This window comes from Oncorhynchus keta, chromosome 1 (genome assembly GCF_023373465.1).
Source record: "Oncorhynchus keta strain PuntledgeMale-10-30-2019 chromosome 1, Oket_V2, whole genome shotgun sequence".
NCBI lineage: Eukaryota > Metazoa > Chordata > Actinopteri > Salmoniformes > Salmonidae > Oncorhynchus > Oncorhynchus keta.
Window position 1 is genome coordinate 43378513 of NC_068421.1, and position 12376 is coordinate 43390888.

At 44.8% G+C, this 12376-nt stretch overlaps 1 protein-coding gene across 1 annotated transcript; it reads right to left on the reverse strand.

Moving 5' to 3' along the window:
* Positions 1–93: 93 nt before the first annotated feature.
* Positions 94–12089, reverse strand: LOC118385880 (neutral amino acid transporter B(0)-like). Its single transcript, XM_035773089.2, has 8 exons — positions 11407–12089; positions 5748–5790; positions 5234–5302; positions 4922–5088; positions 4391–4624; positions 3995–4189; positions 3625–3759; positions 94–3412 (listed from the first exon to the last, which is right to left on the reverse strand). The coding sequence occupies exons 1-8, from the start codon at positions 11934–11936 to the stop codon at positions 3175–3177; spliced, it is 1611 nt and encodes a 536-aa protein (XP_035628982.1). The 5' UTR covers positions 11937–12089; the 3' UTR covers positions 94–3174.
* Between the last annotated feature and the right edge of the window lie 287 nt (positions 12090–12376).

The window sequence follows — 12376 nt, forward strand, 5'->3', positions numbered from 1 at the left end:
TGAGACATGGATTGTGTATGTGTGCCATTCTGAGTCCCATCCACCATCACCACACATATCTGGACACACGCTGACTCACAAACACAAACGTGGTGACGTCACTCCAAAGACGCTGTGGAATGATAAGCATTTATTCACTGCATTTGCATAAAAAGACAGCAGGGAGAAAAGGCTACGGAACCAAAAGGTGGCATCAAAGGTTCAAAAGTGGTTTTTGCAATATAAAAATATATGTTTACATCTGAAAAATAGGATGCTGCGCCTTCAAGACAATTGTTCCAAACGAGATATCAACCTGGCTGTGGCTGATACAGTAAACTGTATTTTTGTAGCCTTTTTGCAAACTATCCCCTGTAACCAGCATATTGCTAGTATGTCCACTATTGAAGGTTTACCTTTGTAAATCACTATCCCTAAAATAAATAAGCTCAGAGAGTAGATCGATAGTAGTTTTTTTTTTTTTTTTGCTCGGGAAAATGGTTGTCAACGTAAATGTTGAACTGGAACTCAAGTAACAGGCCAAGTAAATGCTTCTACTTCGAAAGTGCTAAATCGTACTGGCGCAAATGCGATTCTCGCCGCACGTTTTCAGGCGGCTCGTTGCGTTGTTCTCGGGCAAGTCTTCATTGTCAAGCCTCGGATGATGTTGGTGAAGGCTGGATAACCCGAGAACTGATTCAAACCCAACGATAGGGGGCGTATCATTTCAATACAGGCGGTGAGGTTAGGAAACCAAATCTTCAGAGAAAAGGTGAGGAATTGTTCAAGCTAGAATCCTTAGTTGTTACATACATTTTCGGACGTATAAATTAATGACAGTGTACCCATTGATTCTTGAAGAATATAACTTAGAAATGCTCATGAGCTTAGTTCAACTGTTGAACCCCAATCTGAACCCCAAAATAAAAGCTTTGTATACTCCAAACGAAGTATTTGTAGACAAACACTGTACAGCCTCAAAACATAGTTGAAACTATCATTTTGATATCATGGATGGTCAGTCCTTGCATACTCTTGCTTCGAATTGATCCAGGTCCATCCCTCCGCTTTTTAACCAAAACACAGCTAGTGACAGACACGGTATGGATTTCCTCTCAGCGGTATGGACTGACCCTATCAACGCTGGATGGATGGGTATTACAAATGAGCAGACCACAGGACACATTGTCTGAACAGACTGCATGAACTAACCGCAACGGGGAAAGAGCCCGAACAGAATTAGTAGGTACATACGCACACAAACAACCGTTGGACAAAAGAAAAATCTTTTGAGAATAAAAAGCTATACCAACAAATTATTAAAACATAAAATAACTAGCAAAAATATACTGTAAAATAATTGAAATAAGTGCAAAAATATATTTTTTAAAGGTGTGCCAATGGTTTCGGTAAGGAACATGCTTCACTTGACGAAGGGAAGCCGGTTTGGAGACAATTTTAAAACGGTAGAACGGACACAAAAAGAGGATAATGTCAGAGTATGTTCCTACTGACCTCTTCTGCTTTGGAGACCATTAAAAGCAATGAAATAAAACACAAATTGATAAATGGCTTACAGCCAATAACAATTGCTCTAAAAATACACTTTTGTCATAGAGACAATTTGAATTTCATAATTTCTTCCCTCTATAAATTCATTTGCCTCAGAGACTTACCCCACTCATCTTCCCACGCTTCTCCCGAAAGTCCCAAGCCACAAAAAAACATAGGACATGCAACCTCTTACTGCGACCCCTATCCTAATGAGGGCACACGGAGTGCAACACCCATAGTGTTAGCAACTAGAACAGACATGAACCTTCTTATCAAGGTCCAAAAGTCAGCCATGTTGGTCAACAATGTTTTGCCAGCGCTGTGGTAAGACAGTGTAAAACAAAAATCATTGATCTGCACTGTATCTAGTTAGCCAGACAGTTTGAGGAATGATTCTATAAAAAAAATATATAAAATTAACTGTGAATATTCCATTTAAACAATACAGTCAATCCACAGCCATACACTGGCTCAAATCAGTTAAGACCATAAATGCAACAAGTATTGATATTCTATCATATAATAGCACTTTCCAAGAAAACAAAAATCTGAGACATTTATGGTCTCGTTACATATATTTTAGAGGATATGTATACAGAAAAACCTGTATAATATATGTCAATAATTCAGGGTGACATTTATATAGCACAATTTCTGATATATCACATGCTTTACTTTTCCCCCCTGCCTGAGAAATCAGGAAATGCATCACCTATGCCTCTACTGCCCTTAATTCCAATTAGACTGGTTTTGAATTTCTCCCTGACCAAGATGGCTGCAATTTTGTCCCATTATGGAACTGAGAGAGATTATGACATATCCTATTCAATTACTAGAGGGGGCTCTCTACGGCAACACCTCTCACACATTCTTGTAACATTGTAAAAAAGTTTGAACTGTGCAAAAACGGGAGATTGTAAGAACATGGGGGCCCTCTTGTGCTTGGCATAGACGCGAGCCCCGGACTGACTAATTGAAATGACACAGTAACAGATGAGAAGCATTTAACAGAGGCCACATTAGTGTATGTGATTTTACAGTGAGCTCGTGTCAGAAAGGTCCTTTTTCCCCAGCAGTGGAACATCACTGAGGATTTAAACTTCATTTGGTGCATCTTTTGTAACAACATAGGAATCTTCATCATCTACTCTTACAGAGTGCAGTGAGAATTAGTGTAGGCTACTTCATACACAGAAAAACCATACTGTACATGGGAATAGATATAGAATACAGGGAGATATTTACCTCTTCAAGTCTGCCTGCTGTTATACATTTTGTCAAAAATATTTAAAAAGAGAGGAAGTCAAGGCCAGCTCTTCTGAACCAAAGCAGAAATAAATAAAACTTTTAAAAATTTGAGGCAAAGGATTCCAAACTAGAGTCCTGATAAAAATCAATTGAAAAAAAAAAAAAAATCACGTTAAAATCTGAACAGCCTCTGTTCACACTCTACTTCCCCCTCCCCCCAACCTGGATCTCTTAGTCTTCTCTTAGAAAGAGAAGACACAAGGAGAGGAATCGTCTATGAATGAAAGTCAGAAAAGGTCCTCTCCCCCCCTTTCTGCATGAGGGGGGTCACGTATGGAGAGGCTAGATTGAAGGGTCAAACGGAGGGTCATCGATGACACGGCAGTGAACCATCTACATGACGGACTCTTTCTCAGAGCCGCGAGCCGCCGCCTTCTCGTCGCCCGCACCCCTGCTCTCCTTCTCCCCGATGAGGGGCGAGTGCTCAGGCACGGCGGGCGTGTCATCCTCCATCTTCACCTCGTTTAGCTCCTCCCCCTCCTCGGGCTTGGCAGAGCGGTCCACGTACCACTGCAGCAGCCCGGCTCCGAAGGCGTCGCCCTCCACGTTCAGAACGGTGCAGGTACGGTCACTGGAAACAAGAGAAATGGTCCGATCACGGTTAAACCAAACCCGGGTTCTTCCACCGTATCCATAACTACGTCATGTCAATGCTGTGTCAAGTGTGTGAAACAGACACAAAAACAGCCATGGCTGTTATGACATGTATACGACAGCATTATAGAGGCCTTGACGGATAGAGGAGCTGTTCCAATGGAACTGCAGTCAACACGAGGTACTCACACGAGCCAGTCGACGGCGAGGATGAGGGAGATGTCGTTGGTGGGCAGTCCCACTGCCTCCAGGATGATGGCCAGCGTCAGCACACCCCCAGCGGGGATCCCTGCTGCTCCCACACTGGACGCCGTGGCTGTCACTCTGACAGAGGGCAGGGGGGGGACACGGGGAGAATTAGTCACTCAAGAGCACAGCGTTTTCTAAAACTCTAAAGCCTAGCAAGTTTGACCCAAGGTTTATACAAGTCTGTTTTGCACGTGTGAGTGTAGATATACTGTAGCTACTACATTTCAGTTTGCTCCGCTTCACCCAACACAACTGCCGCTCTGAATCGGACTGGATTGAATCAAAATGGACTAGAGGGAGCGGGACTCACAGGATGGTGAAGACTTGGATGAAGTTGAGCGGGATGCTGTTGAGCTGAGCGATGAAGACGGCCGCCACACACTGGAAGAGCGCTGCACCGTCCATGTTCACCGTGGCCCCGATGGGCAGAATGAAACGACTGATGTGCTTCGACACACCGTTGTTCTCCTCCACGCACTTCATCATCAGGGGCAGGGTGGCAGAGCTGAGAGAGAGAGAGAGAGCGTGTGAGGGGCTAGTCATATACTAACTGGTGACATGTTACAAAGCATTGGAATAGTTGTATTTGAACTGCAGAGTAATGGAGTTGAGCATTTTTTGGCACGGTATAAGAGCAACATTGGTATAAGAGTAATTAAGGCTTACCATCAACTCTAGTATGGCGATCTAGTGACTACAACCGTACCTGGAGCTGGTTCCAAAGCCTGTGGCCAGAGCGGTGAAGATGCCCCACAGGAAGGTGTAGGGGTTCTTGCGGGTGATGATAAAGTATATGCCCGGCAGGACCAGCAGGCCGTGGACGGCGTGGCCAATGATACAGCAGGCGATGTACTTGCCCAGGCTGGCAAACAGCGTTCCCACATCCTCCATCTCCACGATCTTCCCTGCTACCAAGAACATAATTCCAAGGGGGGCATACCTGGAGAGGGGGAGAGGTGGGTTACCGTTGTGAATTTGTAAAGACGCAAATACAATAAAAGTACGAAAATTATCATTAAAAGAAAAATATGTATCAATATTACCACGTGATGCTAGTACCAATACAACAGTGACTTTGGGCCCTTGAAAAACGCAACTGAAATACCATATTATTATCCTAACAATTACGAGTTGACATGTGAAAGATAACAAACACGGGTTGGCAAAACTCATATCACACGAGTGTCCCCTCCCACATCTATTCCCGACAGTGCTTCTGGGGAAAGGACTCCCTTACCACATGATCCAGGACACCAGCACCATGGTGGCCTCGTTGAAGGAGTTGAAGAACTTGATGAGGATCTCTCCCTCCTCTCCCAGCTTCCTCAGGGCCACACCAAACACTATGGCAAACACCACCAGTCCTAGGATGTTCATACCGTCTTGGTCTGTGCCAAAGGGAACCTAAACACACACACGCAATATCTCAGGTCAGCGTGACCGATGCCTTCTAGACACGTTCAAACAGTCAACAGCCGTAGGTATTAGAAAGTCAAATGTGACATCCTATATAGATTTCAAACTCATTTTGGCATTTTAGTCTACTCGCCTTCTCAACTGTGATGTGGGGCAAGCCATTAGTGCCATTCTTGGTCACAAACTTGTAGCTGGTAGCGTACTGCAGACAGAGGAGAATTGTTCATTAGGTCACTGATGAAATACGTGTTCTGTTTAGTTAATTATGTGGATCCCACCCCCAAAAAAAAGCCTTAAAAAGGAATAATCCACACACATACATATTTGTTTAATGAGTCCACTGTTAATACAGTCCCAAAACGTTTTACGTGTCAGCCATCAAGATATAGGACTTTCAAAAAGAAAATTGTAACTTGCTACATCATCATGGTGATTTTTTGTGGTAAATCACAATTTGCTTTTTGAAAATTCCAGATCTTGAAAACTTGATTGCGGACATGCAAAACATGTTGGGACTGTATCAACAAGTGGACTAACGGGGGGAGGGGGAAATACCAAAAGATAGTTTGAGTGGATTATTCCTTCAAGTCTCGGTTACTCTCACCCTCACTCGTACTATTATACGTGTGGTACAAGAGGATACTCACAGACTGAAAGGCAGCAGACACCAAGTTGGAGGGGAAGATGTTTCTGGAAGAGAGAACGAGAGACACATTCAGTACACTACACGGGCACCAGCTATGCTGACAGTGACCCTAATGATGATCAGAAACCACAGCTAGAAACTAAAATGTTGGGGACTACAGAAAGCGAAACATCCAGTCAAATCAGTGCTGAGGGACACAGGGGCTAAACATGTATTTTGTTAGCCAGGGCTAAACATGTATTTTGTTTTCTGGTGAGTAACAGTATACATGCAGCCCTGTGTCCTTTAGCTACAAGAGGTAGAAGTTGCCATGAGACATTCACCTGCAGTCACAGTTAAGGATTCAAGCTTTAACCATTTAAGCTGGAAAACTCATTTGAAACCAGAACGTTTTCGCGCCCCTGTTTCGCTCAAAAGCTATGGGATGGGGCTGAAGAAAGGTATCCACTCAAATGCATACAGAGCTATGGATGCAAGAACTGACCAGTTTTAACCATGCTTTGAGTCTATTCAGTGTTTGTTTACATTTACGTTGTAAAATACGCTTACATTTGGGTTTCTGCTGGGGTACAACCACTGAACTAAACTCATGAGGAATATATAAATGAAATTCTTCAAGAATCAAATGGGTGTGTGTGTGTGCGTGCGTGTGTATATATATATATATATATATATATATATATATATATCATTCCAAAAATGGAATTTGGGAAAGGTAAACTGATCCTAGGTCTGTGACTAAAAGGTAAAACCCACAGGATACAACCACTAACTGAACTCCTTGTTCTAACGTCTAACCGATCTTCCCAGGATGCCTTTATGCTAACTCAATGCCTATAACCTTGGGCACAAAACGCCCTACGAGGGAGCCAACCACGAGTGATGAGGAAATAGCAGGGAGCGTTTCAGTGTTTTAATCCTCCAACTGCCCCCAGAACTGTTGCTGCTGGGATTACAGGTCCAAACCAAGACCTGCTAAGAGGGGTGGGCAGAGGACTGCTCTACAATACAGTACACACCTCAGTGGACTTGCTGTACCACCCCTCAAAGCCACATACTGGCGAACATAGTGGGAAACTCTCAGAGCACTAAGCCACCCCCCCCCCCCCACCCTTCCCTCTTAGTCAACCTCCATATGGATTTAGAGTAATGAGGGATTAACTTCTTTCATGTTTTTATCCTGTATCTCTTTCTGACCTGAACACATGCCGGGCGGGACAGGAAACAATGCATTGTGGGATTTAAGCTGTCGCACCATGTGACCGAGGATAGAATAACCCGAGACAGAAGTTGCCCTGAAACCACATTTTTAGGAAGGTGACCTGTATCAGTAACAAACCCTGTCAATTCAACAACAACAATCTATTTCCATGAGTTGTTGCAGGACCTGGTCAAACAGGGAAAGGAAATGCCCTCTCTAGACCGCTCTGTCGCTCTGGATGGGAGTGAAGGTTCCCGCGCAAACAGGATGTAAAGACGTTAACGTGGCTGTCTGATTTTCCCCCTGACGCCCCGAGCAGCACAACAGTCTGCCCGCCCAAAACTCACATCTCAGTTTATATTTAGTAACAGGCTGACTCCGCCTACCCCCTCCATTTCCCTATGTATTCTTCCTGTTATGCCGTGTCATGACAACCCAATGCCACCACAGCCATTAGAGCTAAATTAGCATAGCCACGGCTAGAATAGACGGAAAAAGAGAACAAACAGGGCTACAGGTGTAAGCCTACACACACTGACGCGTACAGACACACCCTAAAAACAAAAAAACATTCTGTGTGGCAGCCGTACCTATGCCAAAGACCCAAGGAAGGCTTCTCTCGTTTTCAGACATTGTGCATCTCCAGTCCCGACATTCTCTGCATTCTTAGTCAGAAAGTCACTGCCTTGTTCCTTCCCTACCACAGTCCTACAGAGATCCCTAATTGAGGCACGCCCTCCTCTCAAAGAGAGACTCTGTCCATGAACACTAAACGACTGTGAATGTGCAACAGCACTCATTTAAAAACATTAACCCCTCTCGGTCAGGGTCCACTTTTGGAATGTGATGTGCGCAGACGACAATCCGTCTCCATATCATATTACTGCAAAAGTTCTGCAGTTGACATTTTACCATCAATGCTGTGTACACACTTGCGTAACAGCAAGTTGATACTGCATTTGCATGTCGGTGTTTAGATTTACATCCCCATGGGTTTGAGTAATGAGCAAAAGGGTCACAACGACACAGCGTGCCTGATCTTCTGGGTACACGTGGAGCATGGTGATGGGCGTGTCGTGTTTACAACCTACTGGGTAGACCTCAGCCATTCAGTGTTGTTGACATGTCGCTTTTATGGCCACCCGAGACCGCCTCTACCTGGTCAAACCGGATCTGCGACTGCGTGTGAAACGTGGCAACCATTACGGCGGCACCTTATTTTACATACCAGTGTGAAAACACACCCCATCCTGGACCTCTCTAGACCTATGAGAACCCATGGGTCCCTCCTGGCTGTACGTGGCTAACTGACGCAGATGGTAGACACCCTTGCAGTCACTCCTGAAATACTGCTCAGGGAGGTGAGCTAAATGCCACAGAGACAGAGAGAGAGCGCAGGGAGGAGGGGTGGGGTGGGGCAGGCCAGTGAGGGTGGCTGATGCAACACGCCTGATACCTTACCTCCAGCTTTCTTTGTCCCGAAGCGGTATTACCATGATCCCCCATTCAAATCCGAATGAATAGTACTACTGCCCTCGTCTCTGGCTCTTAATGCCGTCTACATATGAACAGCTACGGCCCGTTGTCCTGTATGTTTGTCTCGGTGTTTCGTCTCAGGGTTAGACTAACAAGTACAACACTGCCTGCATAGGGGCACCTGTGAACAAAGCACTGAACTGACAAGTGGGAAAGCAAATGGATGAAAGCCAGGTGGAGATAAGCAGTGGAGGCTGCTGAGGGGAGGGAGAGCTCATAATAAAAACGGCTGAAACGGAGCAAATGGAATGGCATCAAAACCATGTGTGATGTGTTTGACCCCATTCCACTGATATTGCTCTAGCTATTACCACAAGCCCGTCCTACCAAATGAACGTGCCACCAGCCTCCTGTGGAGATAAGTGAAGGTAAGCAAAGTATAACAGGAAGTGAAGGGGAGTGAGGAGTTATCGTGCCCGGTCAGGAAATTTGATGCCCTGTTCCTCTTCAGTTGGTTTATGACCTTTATTTAACCTCAGGACCGGTTTAAGCCAGTAAGTTATTGAGGTCATTTGTAACTACGAGAACCTGCCACAACTTTTTGTGATATTGTGTTCATATGTACGCGAGAGAACGGAGGAGAGCGAGAGGAGGGAGTGAAAAACAGTGTGCGAGCGTGCATGCTTTAAAGGGCTTCTCGTTTCCGCTATAGTGAAGCGCTCCTCGGCCCGGCTTGTTGCCAAAACGGGAACCCGAAAGAGAGTGGTCACTTCAAATGAGCCACATGAGTCACACAAGCTGCACAATTAACCATCATCCTTTGTGGCCTGTGTGTGTCCTCACGCGCATCCAAGAAAGTCTGATTCAATGTATTTATTTTTTAATATCAAAATGGCGCACAATGCATTAGAAACGAGTGGATTCCTTATGCGTTGGACTGGGAAGGAGAGACCACCCAGGTTTCAACTTGTAGATCCTATTATGCAAGAGAGAGTAATGTCATAATGACAACTATAGGTTAAGGAATTACAATCCCATTCATAGAAAGATTATAAATTAACAATATTCATTGCCCCAATACCCCCCCGCCAGTGTAATCTGGCTAAAACGGTTTTCCTGGACCGGGATCTAGACTCGATGGAGGTTGATCACAATGAATTTTGAGGTTTAGAGGTCACCCACAATGCTGGACCAGGAGGAACAGAGCAACTGACTGACAAATAAATAAATAAATTGTGTCATTTATAAACGATTTAAAGGTTGAGTATGAGGCTGTGTTTTTGGCTGCTTCCATCTGCCACAGAGCAAAATAGTAAATCTGCTTTGCAAGCAAGAATGGTTTTACAAGAAGCTGCTTGTGGAAACTGGCATCGACCCACACTAGTCTATATCAAGGAGTCTGGCTGCATGGCTTTAACTTAAAGAGAAGCATGTGTAGTGTCTCTTATGAACCCAAAGCAACAGACATGGGCCTAATTAAGGTTGCCTGAAGAATGGGCCTCCAACATGAATGTAAATAGCCTGAGAGGGGCTCTTTTTATATAATGAAAAACCACGAGAGCTTCTCTGTAGATGGAGCGTGGTCTCGTCGCGTTTCTAATCCCACTGACAACACAGGGTCCTTTAAACTCAGTTCAAGCTCGGGAGAATAGGCCATTCTTTCTTATCCCATTGTTGCGTAACATGTGAACGGCTAAATGATTGGAAATATGTTTAGGTTAAGACTCCTAACTAATCTAGCTTAATGACCTGATCTAGGACAGAGCGGTGGGTGGGAGTTGGGTCACATGGTTTGCTAGCTTCTTGTGGTAGCATGACCCCCCCTGTCAACAGTCACCGTCAGGGGTAACTATGTAAACGCAACCTGATGCTTTGGAACAGCAGCAGTCCAGTAAATCGTTTGTAAATAGTTTGTTTTAGGATATCGTAGTAGTAAGGGGCTCAATGCAGAATGCCACTGAATTGGCCACATTCGTAGGAGATTTTGAGTATGGTGACCAACTGTTCACCACTTCCTTACTAAATCCAACGACATGGTGAGGTGTGTATGATGTGTATGATCAGTGTGCTTGAGCCTTTTAGGGCACCAAAGCAGTAGAGGTGTACATTGTAATAAAACTAGAATACACAACCATCCTTTTGCCCACTGGTTCGGTTTGAACATCCATTACTGTTCATTGACTGGCAAGACAGATAATGTAGAACAGTATTTCTTAGTGTGTCACCCCTAGGAATGGAAAAAAGTATTCTGAGCATAGAGTTTTTTCTTGGCGCACTGGGGTTGTGAAATGTTTCAGGAAATTGTGCTTACAAGCAAAGACTGTGCAATCATTTCGTTGTCTGTCTCTGAGAACAGCATCATCCCTCTTTTTTAACTTTGTTTTGTTTATAGCATGACAAGGTGTGGTAAAAGTGTGGTAAACCAAGAAAGAACGGAATGTCCAAGATATCTGGTTTTGACAGAGGCATAGATTACGATTTTATTTTCCGGGCGCACAGCAAACGGAACCCCGGCCGGTTGGTTGAGGAAACTGTTTTTTTTATTAATGAACCTGGATGGCGACAACAGTCCCAGAAAGAAGGACTGACAGTCCCCTCTTTCAAAATGTCAAGAGAACTTATTTGTACTGACCCAGCACGAGAGCACTGGCCAACAATTTTAAGACAAACTTGCAGTCAGACTGCTTGGCTCGGTTTTCTAATTCATATGCGGAAATGTATGCCTAATTTGGGAGATTAAAGCAACATCCCAAAGAACCCCACTCAAATTCAAATAGTGGGCTCATTAGCTTGCTGCTGGCCGAGGGAGTCTGCCACGTGTGTGCATTTAGTCATTGTGACAAATAAGAACGCCTACAAAACAAGGCAAGGTCGCAGCCACTTCAGTGAACGACCCCCCAAATGGCTATGTCACATCAGCCTCTCTGCCCATTTTGCTTAGCCTACATCACCACCCTGCCACTGCCGGACAATTGAATCTCACCTGATCAGGTCCAAGAATGAGTCCACCACTTCTTTGGTCGGGGGCAGCTCGCCGTCATCCAACAAAATCGGCTTGGAGCCGGTGTTCGATCCGGGGGAGATGATGAACGCCATGATCACCCCGATTGCTGACGCAATTAAGGTGGTGACCAAAAAGAAGAGCATGGCCCAGCCGCCTAGCTTACCCAGGGCTTTGGGGTCGATGCTGGCCGCCCCGGACACCAGACTGCACACGACCAAGGGAATTATGATCATTTTCAGCAGCCGGATGAGCAGTTCACCAGGGAAACCCACATAGAGGATCTGTGTCCTGCTCAGCTCCATGTGGCGCACGCCAAGTCCGATGAACACCCCGATGATCACCCCGGCCACGGTGAGAATCACCAGAAAGTTGGCCATGACTAACCTCTTGATTTTCTCCGTTGTTGTCTCTTTGGAAGACGTATTGTGGCCGAATCCGTTGGCTACCAGCTCATCTTGATGCGCCTCTCCGTTGGATGCCTTCCCCTCCACGTTGATCTTTTCTGCCATTGTGCGCCCTGAGTGTATCTTAAACACCTAAACAAAATAATTATATGGAGAGAGAAAATGATAGTCAAAGATTGTTTGACTATAGGATCTGTTAGTGTAGCCGTTGGAGGTAATAATGAGCTTGTATTGTAGCGAAATGACTCCGGTGAGTTGCTGCGCCTCTCAGCCTGTAATTTATAACCCAACCAGCGCCGGAAAAATGCCTGGTAACGTCAAGTAGAGGGCGGGCTCATGCAGGTTGGTGACGTGCCCATTTCATTACCTATTCAAACAACCTTTCTAGGCCATCTGTCCTAATACCAAAATAAATCTAAAATCAAATAGAAGGGGAGCAATATCATCTTACATTTTATAAACCATGACTGCACAAATAAAATAATTCAAATGGACAAATAAGTAAACGCACAATGAGCAATTAAATCACGCATATTTTTCCTATG

Bases quoted from the DNA above. Each gene is read 5' to 3' on its own strand.
- LOC118385880 (XM_035773089.2), bottom strand. From the start codon at position 11,936: ATGGCAGAAAAGATCAACGTGGAGGGGAAGGCATCCAACGGAGAGGCG. The intron at 5,791-11,406 runs GTGAGATTCAAT...TCTCTCTTCCAG, and splicing joins TCATTCTTGGACCTGATCAG to AAACATCTTCCCCTCCAACT. The intron at 4,625-4,921 runs GTAAGGGAGTCC...CCCCCTCTCCAG, and splicing joins CTGGTGTCCTGGATCATGTG to GTATGCCCCCCTTGGAATTA.